The following is a 14,876-nucleotide window of genomic DNA, read 5'->3' as shown; positions in this document are numbered from 1 at the left end:
GAAATAAAAACAGCTAATTATTTATTTCATGCTGGAGACGCTCGGCCAGGTCGAAATGTTATTCAAATGAGGGGGCGGTCCTAATTGTATCATGGGTTGGACTCCGCTGTTGCAAATTGCCTGTCATTGGTCGAGAGAGCGGCTCGGCGCCGGCTTGCATTTGAGAGCTCCAGCAATAGACGACTATCTTGTCCACTGTCGCCACAACTTCCGACTTGAGTTGCTAGACAACAAGTCGAGGTGACAGTGGACAAGATAGTCGTCCATTTGAATAACATTTCGACATGGCAGAGCGTCTCCAGCATGAAATAAATAAATGTGAGAGCAGAGCGTTTTTATTTATTGATTTATATATTCATTTTTGTGTTTATTTCGACATTTATTTTTATTTTTTGAATCTCGTTTTTTATTTTTGTATTTATTTTTACTTTTTTTTTTAATTTAGGCATATTTTTATATTTTGTTGTTTTATTTCCATTTATATTTGTTTTTGGGGATTCAATTTTTAAATTGTATTTGTTATATCTGTTTTTATTTTCACTTTTAGGCAGTTTTGGTCCTCCATAGTGTGGAGGATTGTTGTGGATAAAAGTTGTGATTAGCATTGCTCGCTTTGGTTTAGCGACCGTCACAGTTCACCTGTTTTCTGGGTCTTGTCATGTGAGGTTTGCAAGCTGAACTCTTAGCCACTGGGATGTCATTTTTAGTCGACAGCAAGTGGCAGTTCAAGACAAAATGGCCGCCATTGAGATGGATTATTATTATGATGTTTATGATTCCAATTCATGGAGTGTAACACATGCTTCACGCCCTCTCGCCCTTTCTCTCTCCCTCCCTCCAGTACCACATCAACAAGCTGTCCATCATGTCGTCGGACAATCACATGAACAACAGCGAGAAGGAGGTGGACGAGGTGGACGCCGCACTCTCCGACCTGGAGATCACGCTTGAGGGAGGCAAGACGTCCAACGCCCTGGTAGGGAAACATATATTTTGATCTATTTTATCATTACACTTTAACTTATTTCTTTCTACAAGTAATTAACGGCCAACACAAAGCTTAATATTATAGTTGCTTATTGATGCCACAAGATGACGGCAAATGATTACTTCAGTCAGAATGAAGCTGCAGTTCCACTTTCGAGATTCCACGCTATGTCTTGCTTAAGGGATGTTGAAACCAAATGAAACGACTTGATACTCAGCTAAGAATGACATCATTGTTTCACCTTGTTAAGTGTTAGGATTTTCTCTGCTTCGACTACCATTGATGTTTGGATTTGTCCTTTTTTTTCCTCCCCCTTTTCCTCACAGGGTGACATCACGTCTATTCCCGAGCTAGCAGACTACGTCAAAGTTTTCAAGTAAGTAAACCGCCAGCCGAGAACCACAAGACAGCTTGTTCATTCAGAAAACATTACCAAGTGTGGGGGTCAGACAGTGCAGTTATCCAAAAAGCAGGAAGCAGGAAACGGCCTTAAATAACTGCGAACACCAAGGCCTGTTTAAGATTCACATTGGGTTGTTTGCCAAAGGCCTTTCTGTTTAGCTTTGAAGTTCAAGCGTAAGCATGTTTTGAAGCATAATTACTCAGTCTTTGGCTTTGTGCCTTTGCTGACAGGCTGGTGAATCTTGAGATGGAGGGTGGTGAAGGGGTCCCATAAAATGATTGGGGTTGATTTGAAAATGCATTTCCTCTTTGACACCATTACATGCAACCTCAGCTTCCTCAGCATGATTTACTCATTGACTCCCAGCCATTTTCACTGAAGCAACCCCCTTCGCTCCCGGCTGTTTTACTGGATTTGGACTGATTTTTGCAATGCCCGCAGAATATTATGTTCTATTGCTATAAAAACATGTAACCTACCAAAAGAAAGATTAGAGTGCCTTCTTCCATCAGGGAAACAAAAAAAATTGTATCTGTTTCCGTTTTGCAGCAATTAGCATTAGAATAAAGCTAAGCTTCATCATTATTCACAAACCTGTTCAAAACACTGGGGAAAATAGCTTGTTGCAACATGGCCCTGGTTATCGCTTATACTCTGCTGCCACCTACTGACTGTTTTGTGTAATAACTACCATTGCTTTAAGTGACCTCTGTAGGTCAGAGGCTGCATCAAATGCTTCTGTATGCTCGAGCGTAAAAAAAAAAAAAAATACATTTTGGGACCATAATAATATTTAAAATATAACTTGTGACTGCAGGGTTTTGATGTTATTGATGCAAGCTGGCGAGGTTATCTTCGTTTTAACCAGTGGGTGTACGTACTTTTTAAGAAATGTTCAAGAAATGCAGACTCAAAGATTTTGGAAACAGTACATGTACAGCTAAACACAAGTTCAGTGTTTCCCAGGACAGCAAAATCTTTAGGCAAATTTCATACATTTTTTCCTCATATTTTTAAATAGAATGTGCATTGTTCCCAATGGATTTACCATGTACGGAAATAAGTTATCGAGTTTTGGGGTGTTTTCCAACACACTGCTCTAATTCTGAAAGTTACTACATCAACTCGTATGTACCATGTGTTTTCCAGACCCAAGAAGCTGACACTGAAGGGCTACAAGCAGTATTGGTGCACATTCAAAGACATCACAATTTCCTGTTACAAGAGTAAAGAGGAGGCACACGGGACGCCCGCTCACCAAATGAACCTCAGAGGTACACGTGCATAAAAAGCACTGTCCTTTCCACGCACGCGCGTATGTCCTCCGTATAACATTCGAACGCCGTGCTGTCACTGTAGGCTGTGAGGTGACCCCTGATGTGAACATATCAGGTCAAAAATTCAATATCAAGCTGTTAATCCCCGTGGCGGACGGCATGAACGAGATCTGGCTACGATGTGACACGGTGAGGTCGTCGGTAGTACCGAATTTTTGAACCCTTTTTTGGATTGGTGTTCAATGTCCGTTTTGCGGTACTTTATCGGCAGGAGAAGCAGTACGCCCACTGGATGGCCGCCTGCCGCTTGGCATCCAAGGGGAAGACGATGGCGGACAGCTCTTACAACTTGGAGGTGCAGAACATCCTGTCCTTCCTCAAGATGCAGCACATGAACCCCGACCCGCAATTCATCGAGCCCATCACCACTGACATCAACCCCGAGTGCCTGGTGTCACCACGCTACCTGAAAAAGTACAAGAACAAGCAGGTGAGTCTGCATAGTGTGCGTGGATGCCACTGGACGGTATGCAGTTGCGTGGGGACAGATATAGGAATATAAATAAGAGCAATGATAACACTCTCTGGTACTCAGTTTGAGAAGTGATGGGGAAAAGAGAACCCCCCCCCCCCCACCACCTCCCACAAAAAAAAGAAGATAGACGGAGAGAAAATAGGCATTCCGGTAACACGTAAGTAAGCAGTGTGTGCTCAGTGAGACACCAGACAGTTGGCGGTGCGGGTGTTTAGTGGGAACTTGTTGACTTGTTGATGACTCTGCTGGGGGAGTGGGTCGGGACAGAGTGGCGTCTGATGCTTCCCAGATGGCCGCCTCCTGGCATCGGCCATGTCTTACCCCGGAATTCTCTCCCCTCCTGGCCTACGGACTAACACATACTACAGTAGTCAAACACGTTAGGAAAACTTTTTTTCTACCTTTTTATGACCCCAAGATTTTAACTTCCACTGTCCAAAAAATGGGGAGTAATATTTACTTGAAAAAACTTAGTAAAGTTTTTTCACTCAGAAATTCTAAGTAAATTTACAAAGAGTGAGTACATTTGACTAGTTTATTTTAAAAAGGGGAAAAAAAGAAGCTATGTAAGCATTGAGGAACAAGCTCATGACCTTAAGTTTGGGCGATAGATATGCTACCACCTGAGCCATGCCACTCTTGCTTTTTACTGCATTACTGGTGTGTCCAAAATTAGACCAAAACCGGTCTCTTGGAGGTACGAGGATTCCATCTGACTCCAGCAATATACTAACATACAGAAAGAGTGGCATGGCTCAGGTGGTAGAGTGGCTGTCACCCAAGCTAAAGGTTATGGGTTAGTTCCTCAACGCTTACGTAGCTTCTTTTTTTTTTTTTTTTTTCTATTTTAAATTAACTTGTAAAATGTACTCAAAAACTCTCCTTGTAAAAGTTACTTTCTTAAATTGTTTAATTTCTGAGTGAAAAAAACTTTACTTTAGTTTTTTTTTTTTCAAGTAAATATTGCGCTCTCTCTTTTTTTTTTACAGTTTTGGTTGACTTAATCTCTCTGTATTTTTTTATTCAAATGTAAAGAGTCAAATAAAAAAAATCATCATGAAAATTAGTACGGATATCGGTAAAATAATCTACTTAAGTACAGTCAAATATTTATACTTTGTTACTTCCCACTGCTCATCGTTACATGCAGATGTGTCACATAAACCGTGATGAATTGTGTGTGTGTTTGCGTGCATGCGTGCGGAACAGCTGAGTACACGACTGCCATCATAGTGTTCGGAGTAGTGTGACGAGGCCTCCATGTGGTTTCATTTAAGTCAAATCACTCAAAATGCAATACACTACAGTAAAGTACCATTACTCACATCACTCCTGTAAAGTGAACCGCACGTATAATACTGTGGAGGGTCATAGAAAATACCGGAAATGGGAGTAGTAGGCGGGAAAACTGCCTGGGAAAAGCAATGTCAGCTTTGATTCCCCCATCCCCCTAAAGCCCCCCCTCCTCTTCAAAGAGGACTTCCTGTTAACAGAAAGTCCCAGTGGGGACACACATGCAGGAATTCTCCCGTCCAAAGCACACACATGTTGAGAAGAAAAAACAACAGCACCATAACAATCAACTTCCTGGGTGTGTGTGTGGTTAGAAAAACAAATCGCCACGCCAGCAGACGTTCTGTGCGATACTTGGTCTACACTTCCCTCTTGTGGCTATAAGAGGAATTGCAGCACCAATGTTAAATGTTACTAAAAAAAAATGCATTTGACTTAATTACTTTTTGTGTGCTATGTCCACACAAGTGGCCTGATTGGAGATCGAGATGAGTGAAATCCCTAATACAGTTGGAAAATGCTACTAATATTATTATGAGAATTTTAATAAAGAATATCACATTTAATGATGATGATAATAATAAATCAGTCTCCCAAAAATGGTCAACATGCAAAATGTATATAAAATATGTAATAAATTAATATTCTTAATGTTACTCTTTTTAAAAAAAAAAATGTATTCACACAACATATTTTAGGGTGAATGTCCTGAATATTTTTTGATTATCCTCATCACAGTAGATTAATGCAACAAAAAAAAGTGCTCTTTTTTCCCCCCAAAAAAATGTAAAACACTAACATGTCGAAAAAAAAGTTGTTTAGTGCATGCTTTGGAATTATTTGAATTGATCAAATGCAAAAAGAAAAAATATAAATGTCACGAATATGATCAATTGTGAGTTTATTGTAGACGTAGCATAAGCAGGCCTCTCTCGGCCTCTCATATTCTTTTCTTCCTACCACATCCTTGTGGACGTGACTTGACTTCCTGTGTCCAATCGATTTGATTATTTTCTTTCTCCTCCTTTTTTCGTCCCTTCTGTCCTCCGCACTCCAGCAAGGCTTAATCAGGGATTTGGTAAGTTCATCCGGAGTGTCCACTGGGTGCATGTTTTGATAACCTGACCACTTGTACAGTAGGTAGTCGCCTCCTCTCATGTAACCACACCTTAGTGTCCAATAGCAGCGAACGTGCTAGATGTAGTGTCTAACCCGTTTAACACGCAACCCATCACTGTGTTCAAGGACCACCGGCCACATTTTTAATGCACGAGATCATCTGCTTCATTGATTAATTACACACAGTTGTCGTCCGTCCGCCCGCATCAATTTTTGGCTTTTATCTGACCACTTAATGCTTGAGGAATGTAAAGCTCATCAGCATCTGGAGCTCAACTTTTGACTCCAGATTGGCTCCAAATAGCTCGTTCCCGTCCCTGCGCACAAAGAGACAGGAAACGAAAATAAGAAGGCACAGAAGACTTTTTCACACGGAGATCCTGCGATAACTGGCCAAATACGAGCTGTAACAGAAAAAAATTACAGCTTTGTGCATTTTACACAGAACCCAGTGAAAGCATGGTGGATGAAAGAGTAGCAAAACTTCACACATTTGTACCCAGTGCTTGAGACCCTTTAAACTATAACTGAAAATTGTACACTCTAACAACAGTTTTGTCAAAATTGGACTGATCCTCTACTTTGAGTCAAGAAATGGGTCTTTCAGCGTAAAAAACCCTCATAAATATTGGTCAGATCCTTTACTTGGGTCAAAAATTTGGGACATTTCGTATAAAACCCCGAAAGTTGCGTCAAATTGATCCCTAAAGTGAATCGGTCCATTTTGGATCCATAATTGGGTTACTTTTGACCCAACTGTTTTTAGAGCGTAAGCCAGGCTTGAAACCCTAACTCTGTCTTAAACCCCTACTTTGTAATAACCCTAGTTTGAAACCCTTATCTTGTTTTTTATTTGAGGTTTCAAATCTGGGTTAGGGTTGCAAGACAGGTTTAGAGTAATAGGGTTTCAGGACAGGGTTTCAGTTTTAAACTAGGATAGCTTGGCTAGGATGTTAAATGTAAAGTGCATTATAAATAACATTTAGTATTATCAGGATAGGGTTTTAAGCCCACGTTAGGGTTTTAACTGGTTTAGGATTTCATGGTAGGATTTTGAAATGGGGCCTCTAGCCTCGGTTAAACTTGAGATAGAGTTGGGAAATAGGGTTTCAAGCCTGGCTTAGAGTTTCAAACTAAGGTTTGTAGTGTCAAAGTCAGGGCGTGTTTTTACAAGTGTGACATAGAAAGGTGGTGTACAAAACACTGTTGTGTTTTCAAGGGTGTGCAGTCCATGCATGCATGCAGTGTTGCACAGGTTGGATTTTCCTTAAGGCCTTGGGACTTGACCTCCTCTGTCCAACTTGGTTTCACTTGGTGTGGATCTTGGCGATTGCTCATCAGAAAGTACAGTATTTGATGCGTGAATGTTCTGTTTTTTTGTTTTCAGATCTCGGCCCGCATCCTCGAAGCCCACCAGAACGTAGCCCAGATGAGCCTAATCGAGGCCAAGATGCGCTTCATCCAGGCGTGGCAGTCGCTGCCCGAGTTCGGAATCACTCACTTCCTGGCCAAGTACGATTAGCCGGAGACGATACTTCTATGTAGTGCTGTCCATAACTGGCAATGAGTCTTTGAAATGTCTTTTCAAGATCATGCAGCAATGTTTCAATAGGATTCAAGTCCAGATTTTGACTAATCAGGCTTGGGTGTGGTCTGAAAATCAACCCTGCTTTCCAAAAATTAGCAACGGTTAATTCGAAAAGAGCTTTTTCCAACACAGGTCCAAGTAGTCCTGATTTTTTATTTTTTTTTCCAATACAAAGTCCACTAAAACTCCTTCAGTATAGTGATTTGGGAGTCGAGAATGAATAAATGATGGGAATCATTCATTCATCGCCTCATCACTGCAAAGGCATTTTGCATATAATGTTTAGTAAGAGTTTTGCTGCCATCAGGTTCCAGGGTGGGAAGCGGGACGAGCTGATTGGCATCACCTACAACCGTCTGATCCGCATGGACGCCGGCACCGGGGACGCCATCAAGACATGGCGCTTCAGCAACATGAAGCAGTGGAACGTCAACTGGGAGATCAAGATGGTAAGGAAAAGAGAAAGTTAGCTTTAGCCTACACATTGCTGTCTCCTTACAGGTTTCAATTGTAGGTTCGAGTTTCAAGCCATGGATTTTTAAGGGATTCAAAATATGGTTTCAAGCCATGGTTAAGCCTTAAAATAAGGATTTATTCGACTTTCAAAGTGGGTTTGCAGGCCAGATTAAGTGCTTAAAGCTTGTTTTAAGGTTCCAAATTAGGGTTTCAACCCTGTGTTTGGGTTTCAAATTACGAATTAAAAACAGGGTTACAGTTTAAAAATAAGGATTCAAACCAAGGGTAGGATTTCAATTTAGATTTGCAAAACTGGATTACGGTTAAGGTTTCATTGATTAGGAGTCATGGTTAGGGTTTCTAATTTGGGGGTTTGATTTTTGGTTAGAGAAACAAGTTAAGGCAGGATTTGTGTAAAACATTTAAATTAGAATTTTAAGCATAAATCTGATTTCAATTTAGGATTTGAAAGTAGGGTCAAAGTAGACTTTTCGGGTTTCAAATTGAGCCTACAAAACAAAATCAAGGCTTATATGGTTTTAAGACATGCTAACAAATAGCATGTAGCATCAACGTGTCTTCAATTTTTGGCGCCCTCTGAAGGTGACTGTGGAGTTTGCGGACGAGCCCAGCCTGTCGTTCATCTGTGCCGAGGTGGACTGCAAGGTGGTCCACGAGTTCATCGGCGGTTACATCTTCCTGTCCACGCGGGCCAAGGACCAGAACGAGACCCTGGACGACGACATGTTCTACAAGCTGACCAGCGGGTGGGTCTGACCACGCATAACACCGTCAGGACCCGCCCGCCCGCTCGCTCACTACAGCACGATCCATGGACTGCCATGCTCTTGGTTCCCACTAGTAAAGTGCGCACTACATGCTATCTGGTTGAGTTTTGTGGCACTAGTAGTGTGCACTTTTGTCTCACCAAGTACTATGTAGTTGTCATACTAAAGAGGACAAAGAGCGTACTAGTACATGGATCTGAAGATGGCTATTGAATGAACAGTATAATATATGTAAGCCACTTCAGTGCACTAGTAGAACAACTGTCTGACTAGTAATGCCCCCCCCCCCCCCCCATCACCACCACTTTGGTGCTATGAGTAGGATCCAGGATGTTACTAGTGTCTGACACAAGCAGTTTGAGCATTTATTCAATTTCCTACTAGTGCGCTGAAGGTTCTTATCCTCACTAGTTAAAAAAAAAAAAAAGTACACTAGTAGAACACAAAGGGTGCACTTGTAGCAAAACTACTAGTTGGCACTTTGGTGCTACTGGTACAGTCCAGAAGGCTACTAGTTTGTGACACATTCCTAAATGGAAAGCTATCTTTCATCTCACTAGTAAGACAATTTGGTACACTAGTAGAATGACCTACTGATGCTACTAGTAAACTCGAGGAGGATACTAGTTTGTGAAGCTGTCTTTGACCTCACTAGTAGGACAATTTAACATATTAGGAGAACAATAAGGGTGCACTAGTGTGAAGACTAGGGTACTAGTAGCACAGTTGTCAACTAGCGCACCGTTTTGCACAAGAATGCCATACAATAGTGAAGAAAAAAAGCATCAGTAGTTTATTCTAGTATTGCTCATTCCACTAGTGCACTGAATTGTCTTACTAGAAAGGACAAAGAGCAAACTAGTGCATGTACAATTGAGTGTACTAGTAGGATATAGAATAAAAGCTCAAAGGGCTTTCACTAGCCTCTCCCCCAGGTCCTAAAACCCACCAATTGTCTCTAAGCACTTGGACACGTCGCTTTGAATTTGGTCCACTTGGAAGATGTTACGCTCAAAGACCGCGTCCACTTTGCATGAAGCATTATGTCAGGGGGCCGGACCGCTTTGAATATCCAGCAAAATTATTATGAAATATTAATATCTGCATTTTTGTTGTCGTTTTTAATACAAATGCTCTCACCCAACGGACGTATAAGTAATCGTCATATTACCTCTACGTGTCTCTCACGCCACATAGTATTATTGTTCTTCTGCTGATTATGAATTGTATGAGAACACACCAGCAAATGCCCACTATCAATTATGCAAGCAAAATGAAGTATTATTATTTGTTTTGTAACTAATGTAAAAACACAGCTTTTATAGAATTGTACAGTCTTTTTTTCTCTCTACTTTGAGGGGTAAATATGTTTTATGTGTGTGTTGCGCGCGCAAGTGTGTTCTTAACGTGATGATTGTCATCACGTTAAAATGAAAGTATCCTAAACTCACGGAAATTCTCAAGTTGCTTTTACTCAAACACTACTTTTGCAGCTTTTTGTTGTCGTCTCAGAAGTGTTTTATGGAATATGAAGGAGTTGTCTTCATGTTTTATTTTTGTTTGCCATTCTCGTGTCAGGAGCAACAATGCATGTCCTGTTATTTTCTTGTTTTGGTTGTTTTGACTGTAAAAAACAAACAAACAAACATGCATTTATTTTAAAAAAATAATAAAAGTAATTTTTATTTAACACCTCACTTTTTGATAAATTATTTTTGTTAATTTATATAATACTTTGCAAATCTCGCAAAATTTTATTGAACATTTCTAATTGTTCTCTTGATTTAAAAAAAAAAAAATCTTGGGAAAAAAATCTCAAAATATTCCAAGAACATTTACTGGTACCTAAAAATGGGAAATCGTTATTATTAAAAGATTGACTTATTTTTTAATAGGGCTTGAGTTTTGTTGTTTTAAATTCTCCCCAAAAAATCTCTAAAAGAATTTTAACGGACATTTCCCCCCTTGTGATTTGTTGGTACAACATGAATTTATTTCCAACAGTTTCATGTAAAGGCTTTTCTTACAAAATGCATTTTATATTCCTTAAAAGTGACTTTCCGTTCAACTAAAACACAAAATGCATATCCCACTTGCACTAACAATATTTTCCCACCAGAGGGCAGTACAGTTACTTGAATTTAGCGTTCCTTATTTGCACCCCCCCCCAAAAGATTATCCTTTTTCCCTACCTGTGTATCAACACCATCAAACAGCACACAGAGAGGTGTGATGATAGAAGATAGATGGAAGAATGGCAGCCTCGTCTTTCAAATCGCACGTTTAGATGAGCGGCCCGTTTTCATCGTAGTGGAGCAATGAGACAATAAACCACCTTTTCGGTCACTTCAGTTAATCGCATGAAGGACGTGAGAAGGTCAAAGGGATGACTGCCCACAACAGCTGATGCCCATAGTCACATTAGAGGAAACATTTGGTTGAAAACGGTGGTATCAAAAATATGAACTTTTTTGCAGAATCTTAAATAAAATAAACAAGAATAGTCACAGAAAATAGGTACATGTTTTATTTTCCTAATATAAGGAATGATCAATGAAAAAAATAAGTAAAATTATATATAACTTCAGATAATAAAAAGGAAAATAAAGAAGCCATGTTGAAAAAAATACTGTATTGTTAAAAGGACAATTTTTAAGTATTTTTTTTTTATTATAGGAAAAGTCGTACAGTTGCAAGAAGAAAAGTTGGAGATCGGTTTAAAGAATTTTGCATTTAAAAATGTCTAACTTTGGTTACTTGTAAAAATCACATTTGTAGTAAACTGAAGCATAAATTAGCATTCCCATCTCTCTTTCTTTTCTTTTTTTTTTACTTGCCATAGCTCAATTATTCGTCATTACTGTCAACTTTTGAAAGATCCCTGCCAATAGTTTGTTTTATCCAACTCAGGAAAAACAACGCACCACCCTGAGCATTAACACCAAATAACACTTTATCTCCTTTTGTCCTAGCCAAACGCTCGCCATCATTACTCAGTCAGTGTGGCCACTTGAGAGCCACATCAAAACAAAAGTTGCTTGTTTCCATGGAAAACGACTAAACATGACACCGGACGCCAAGAAGCTAATGGTAAGATCATCAGTCGTGTGTCATAATGTTCTCATCTTGTGTCTTTTGGGACAACGACAAGCCTTTGGTTTAGTTCAACAATTTGTCCTGCCTGATGTCATCCGTAAACAACATCATGACAAATGGAGTCATTCGGATGATAACGTGCCGGTAAGGAGCTCAACCTGGTCTACCAGTGAGTGACATCATGTCACATGACGACATGGAGCCTCAGGCTGTTTTTGATGATGATCCTCTTCTCATCAATTATTCCTTCAAAAGAATACCAAAATAAAAAATGAGGGAAAACAGCGAGGTCGACGTTTCCAGTGACATGCGGTGAGTTTGTTTTTCCCCGTCACTCCCGACCACCAGATGGCGGTGCTTCGAGCACGGAATGTTTCCTGCGCATGCGCGGCCGTGCGGGAGTCATAGAACCGCAGTTAGTCATAACTTTCAGTTTTTGGCTAGCAAGGCATTAACAGTCAAATTTATGAGAAATGATGGCGGTCTGACATTTAAAACTGCTAATAAAATGTTATCAACATTCCTTCCACACACGTAAAACTGTGACTGTGGTATTGATGCTAGTTTCATTAGCCTGTGTATCACATTTCACTACATGTGCTAGCATTAAGCTAGCACACTTTTATGAGACCAAGGGCAGAATAGCCATCATCTCAGCGCTCAATTTCACTCATAACTTGAGGCATTCATTTGTAAGTCAAGTTATCACTACATTCCTTTCTTGTCGACTAAGATCTGAGAGAACACAATGTGATTGAACTGTTCTGGTGAGTTTATTTTCATTCTTGCAGAATTCCAATGCGGCGGTGATGGCTCGCCATATGAAAACCATTACTAACGGCCGGCTCGGCTCGGCACATATACGTGATGGATGGCTGATATCTTAAATCTCCATTTAAGTGGTTGTCTCACTTCAAATCTGTCTGGAGGAACAAAGCGAACAAGAATATATATATATATTTAGAATTGTGCTTTTCAGAAGAGCCTTAAAAGGTCTCACAGGTAATTCTGATGATCTGTTAATAAATTAAAGCAAGGCTGTTTTGACAAGCATGGACCCAAGAGAAATAAATGATTCTGCCTTTTGAACGTTGTCTGCACACATGCTGAGATTTTTTATCATTAAATTTCAATGTTATAAAAGGAACAGATGACACAAATATGTAAGATTAATCTTTGGAAGTGAAGTTTATTCATGTAAAAGATGCAGCAACGTAAACAAACAATCCTGCCATTTGTTGCTAGGCAGAATTTGCACTTGGCTCATAGGCCAATGAAAACAAAGCAGCATTTGCGAAAGTTAGGTATTATACAGATTTATTCAACACACTGGAAAATACCTTTTAGTGGGCCAATTTCTCCCTGTCATATCAATATAAAAAAAAAAGAGTATCATATGAAAATGTCTTCAGATGGGAATTTGGTGTTTTTGTTGCAAGTAGCCACTGTAAATTGCTCACCAAAATTCTAAAAACAACATTCTCCATTATTGCAGTGCGTCTCATTTTCTTCTTCAAAAAGCCAAAAGAAAAAGCTAAACAAACCACAGAGGTGATCCTTTACCGCACATTTTTCAAACTATTTTAGTTACGAAAGGATTAAAATATGACGTCGGGGTGGTTTTAGTTTGAGATTTTAGTGTGTGGTATGAGGGCTCCCTCTAGCGGTATGTGGAAGAATTACTGAAATAACTGTTCAAACAGACATCTAGTAGTACAGTAAAGTCCATTTCAGTTGTGTTAACTTTGAGGTAAAATATTGGTGCCATTTTTATTTATATGCAATACATGTTTGTCTTCTATTTAAGACCAGTATGGATGTTTAAACTCCATGTTACGCAGTGCTTTACAATATTAAATATACACAGTTTATAGGCGAAAATTATATATTTTTTTATTTACACAATGAGGATAGATATGTGGTGTTTTTTTTTTAAAAATAAATAAAAAATAGAAAAGTTTGAGAACCACAGTGGTAGTGCATTTATCAACCTACACCCTCTATATTAAGTGTTATTAGTTGTCCAAGTGTATTAGGGAGGTCCATGTTTACCCTGCTCACCATGGGGACCCGAGGCACCTCGGCCGCACACAGCCCAGGCCCATCTCCATGTGGCTGAGAGGATGTTTATGTTTTCCAGGATTTAGGGAGTAGGAGAGAGGAGGGGAAAAAACCCGTAGGCGCTAGCCAAGGGAAACGGCGTGCCAGGTAGGCCTCCGATAGCAGCCCTCCACTCGCCTCCTTTGGGAACGTTTTTCATGACCGAATGCCAACTGATGGGAAAGGAGGAGAAATAGAGGCAATTAACCTCGAAACCTCTCCGGTCCGTTGGTGGCTTCCTTCATCACTCGCTTATGTTAGGAGGACAGACTTCAAAATGTTTCTTGAAATGCTTTCTTTGGAAGCGCATGACAAAATTTACCAGGAAATATTTTGCATGGAAACTGCAAAATATCATCCTCCAGGTGGCGCTTGAAACCAAAGTATGACGTGCAGTAGACGTTTCTGAGAACCCAATCAAAATTTCCAAGAAGGTATTTTGATTTTTCTTTTCCTTTTTTATGAAAAGGGTGCCGTAATTCTTGATCCTGAAAGTATGTTGACCAAAGCATGTCACCGACGTGATTAAGACGCAGAGAATTGTTTTAATTTAAAGAAAAAAAAATGCAGTTAATCCAGTTGAATTCAGATTCTATTTGAGCATTCGTTGAGTCGTTATATGTAGGAGTGCTTGTAACTATTCCAAGGGATTACTAAAACTATGCACTTAATGATAATTGGGCCAAAGATCAAAGTACACTATGGTTTAAAATAATTGTTGGATTTAAAGATTATCCTGAGCAGTGTTTTTCACCTGGTTGTGTTGAGTGTTTTTATAATGTGTTTTAAAAGTCCCTTACCACAACAAGAACCATTTAATTCAATAAATTATAATTTTAAAATGTTTTTGTGGCCATATAAGAGAGCTACGACGGCGTATTAGCGCCACATACCTATCGTATGCTAGCATTTGATTGGATAGTGTTAGTCAGCTGATCAAAAAGTGCTGTCGCGCTAGCTACGGTGAATGACGAGTAAAGTTTAAACTACTTCCAAAAATAAGAAGGCTATCAAGACCTTAAATTTGTGTTCTCATTTTGGTGTTTTTAATATTTCTTAGTTTAGTTTCTGGCATATTTTTAATTTCATTTTAATTTATTTTGTATTATACATTTTTATTTTCCTTTATTGTTATTGTGAGATTGTTGTGCACTGTGATGATGTTTGGCTTGTGATTTCAATTTCTTAAATAAAGCATTAAAAAAAAGTTTAAATTTAAGAATGAATCCGTCT

General features: G+C 39.4%; 1 protein-coding gene across 4 annotated transcripts in view; it reads left to right on the top strand.

Annotated features, from left to right (window-relative positions):
• Positions 1 to 13,369, top strand: part of fermt2 (FERM domain containing kindlin 2) — a 42,262-nt gene extending 28,893 nt beyond the window's left edge. For 2 of the 4 annotated variants that reach the window (XM_077559946.1, XM_077559947.1), the window contains 9 exons: positions 842 to 976; positions 1,315 to 1,364; positions 2,541 to 2,665; positions 2,751 to 2,857; positions 2,940 to 3,158; positions 5,554 to 5,574; positions 7,003 to 7,127; positions 7,511 to 7,652; positions 8,263 to 10,144. In XM_077559946.1, the coding sequence (XP_077416072.1) occupies positions 842 to 976; positions 1,315 to 1,364; positions 2,541 to 2,665; positions 2,751 to 2,857; positions 2,940 to 3,158; positions 5,554 to 5,574; positions 7,003 to 7,127; positions 7,511 to 7,652; positions 8,263 to 8,436 (1,098 nt within the window). In that variant the 3' untranslated portion in view covers positions 8,437 to 10,144. Of the gene's footprint in view, positions 1 to 841; positions 977 to 1,314; positions 1,365 to 2,540; positions 2,666 to 2,750; positions 2,858 to 2,939; positions 3,159 to 5,553; positions 5,575 to 7,002; positions 7,128 to 7,510; positions 7,653 to 8,262; positions 10,145 to 11,419 lie in introns of those variants that run through there. The other 2 variants (XM_077559945.1, XM_077559948.1) reach the window with 2 other exon arrangements.
• Positions 13,370 to 14,876: the final 1,507 nt, after the last annotated feature.

Source organism: Vanacampus margaritifer, chromosome 1 (genome assembly GCF_051991255.1).
Source record: "Vanacampus margaritifer isolate UIUO_Vmar chromosome 1, RoL_Vmar_1.0, whole genome shotgun sequence".
NCBI lineage: Eukaryota > Metazoa > Chordata > Actinopteri > Syngnathiformes > Syngnathidae > Vanacampus > Vanacampus margaritifer.
Note: the sequence above shows the minus strand (reverse complement) of the source record. Positions and strands in the feature narration are given on the sequence as shown.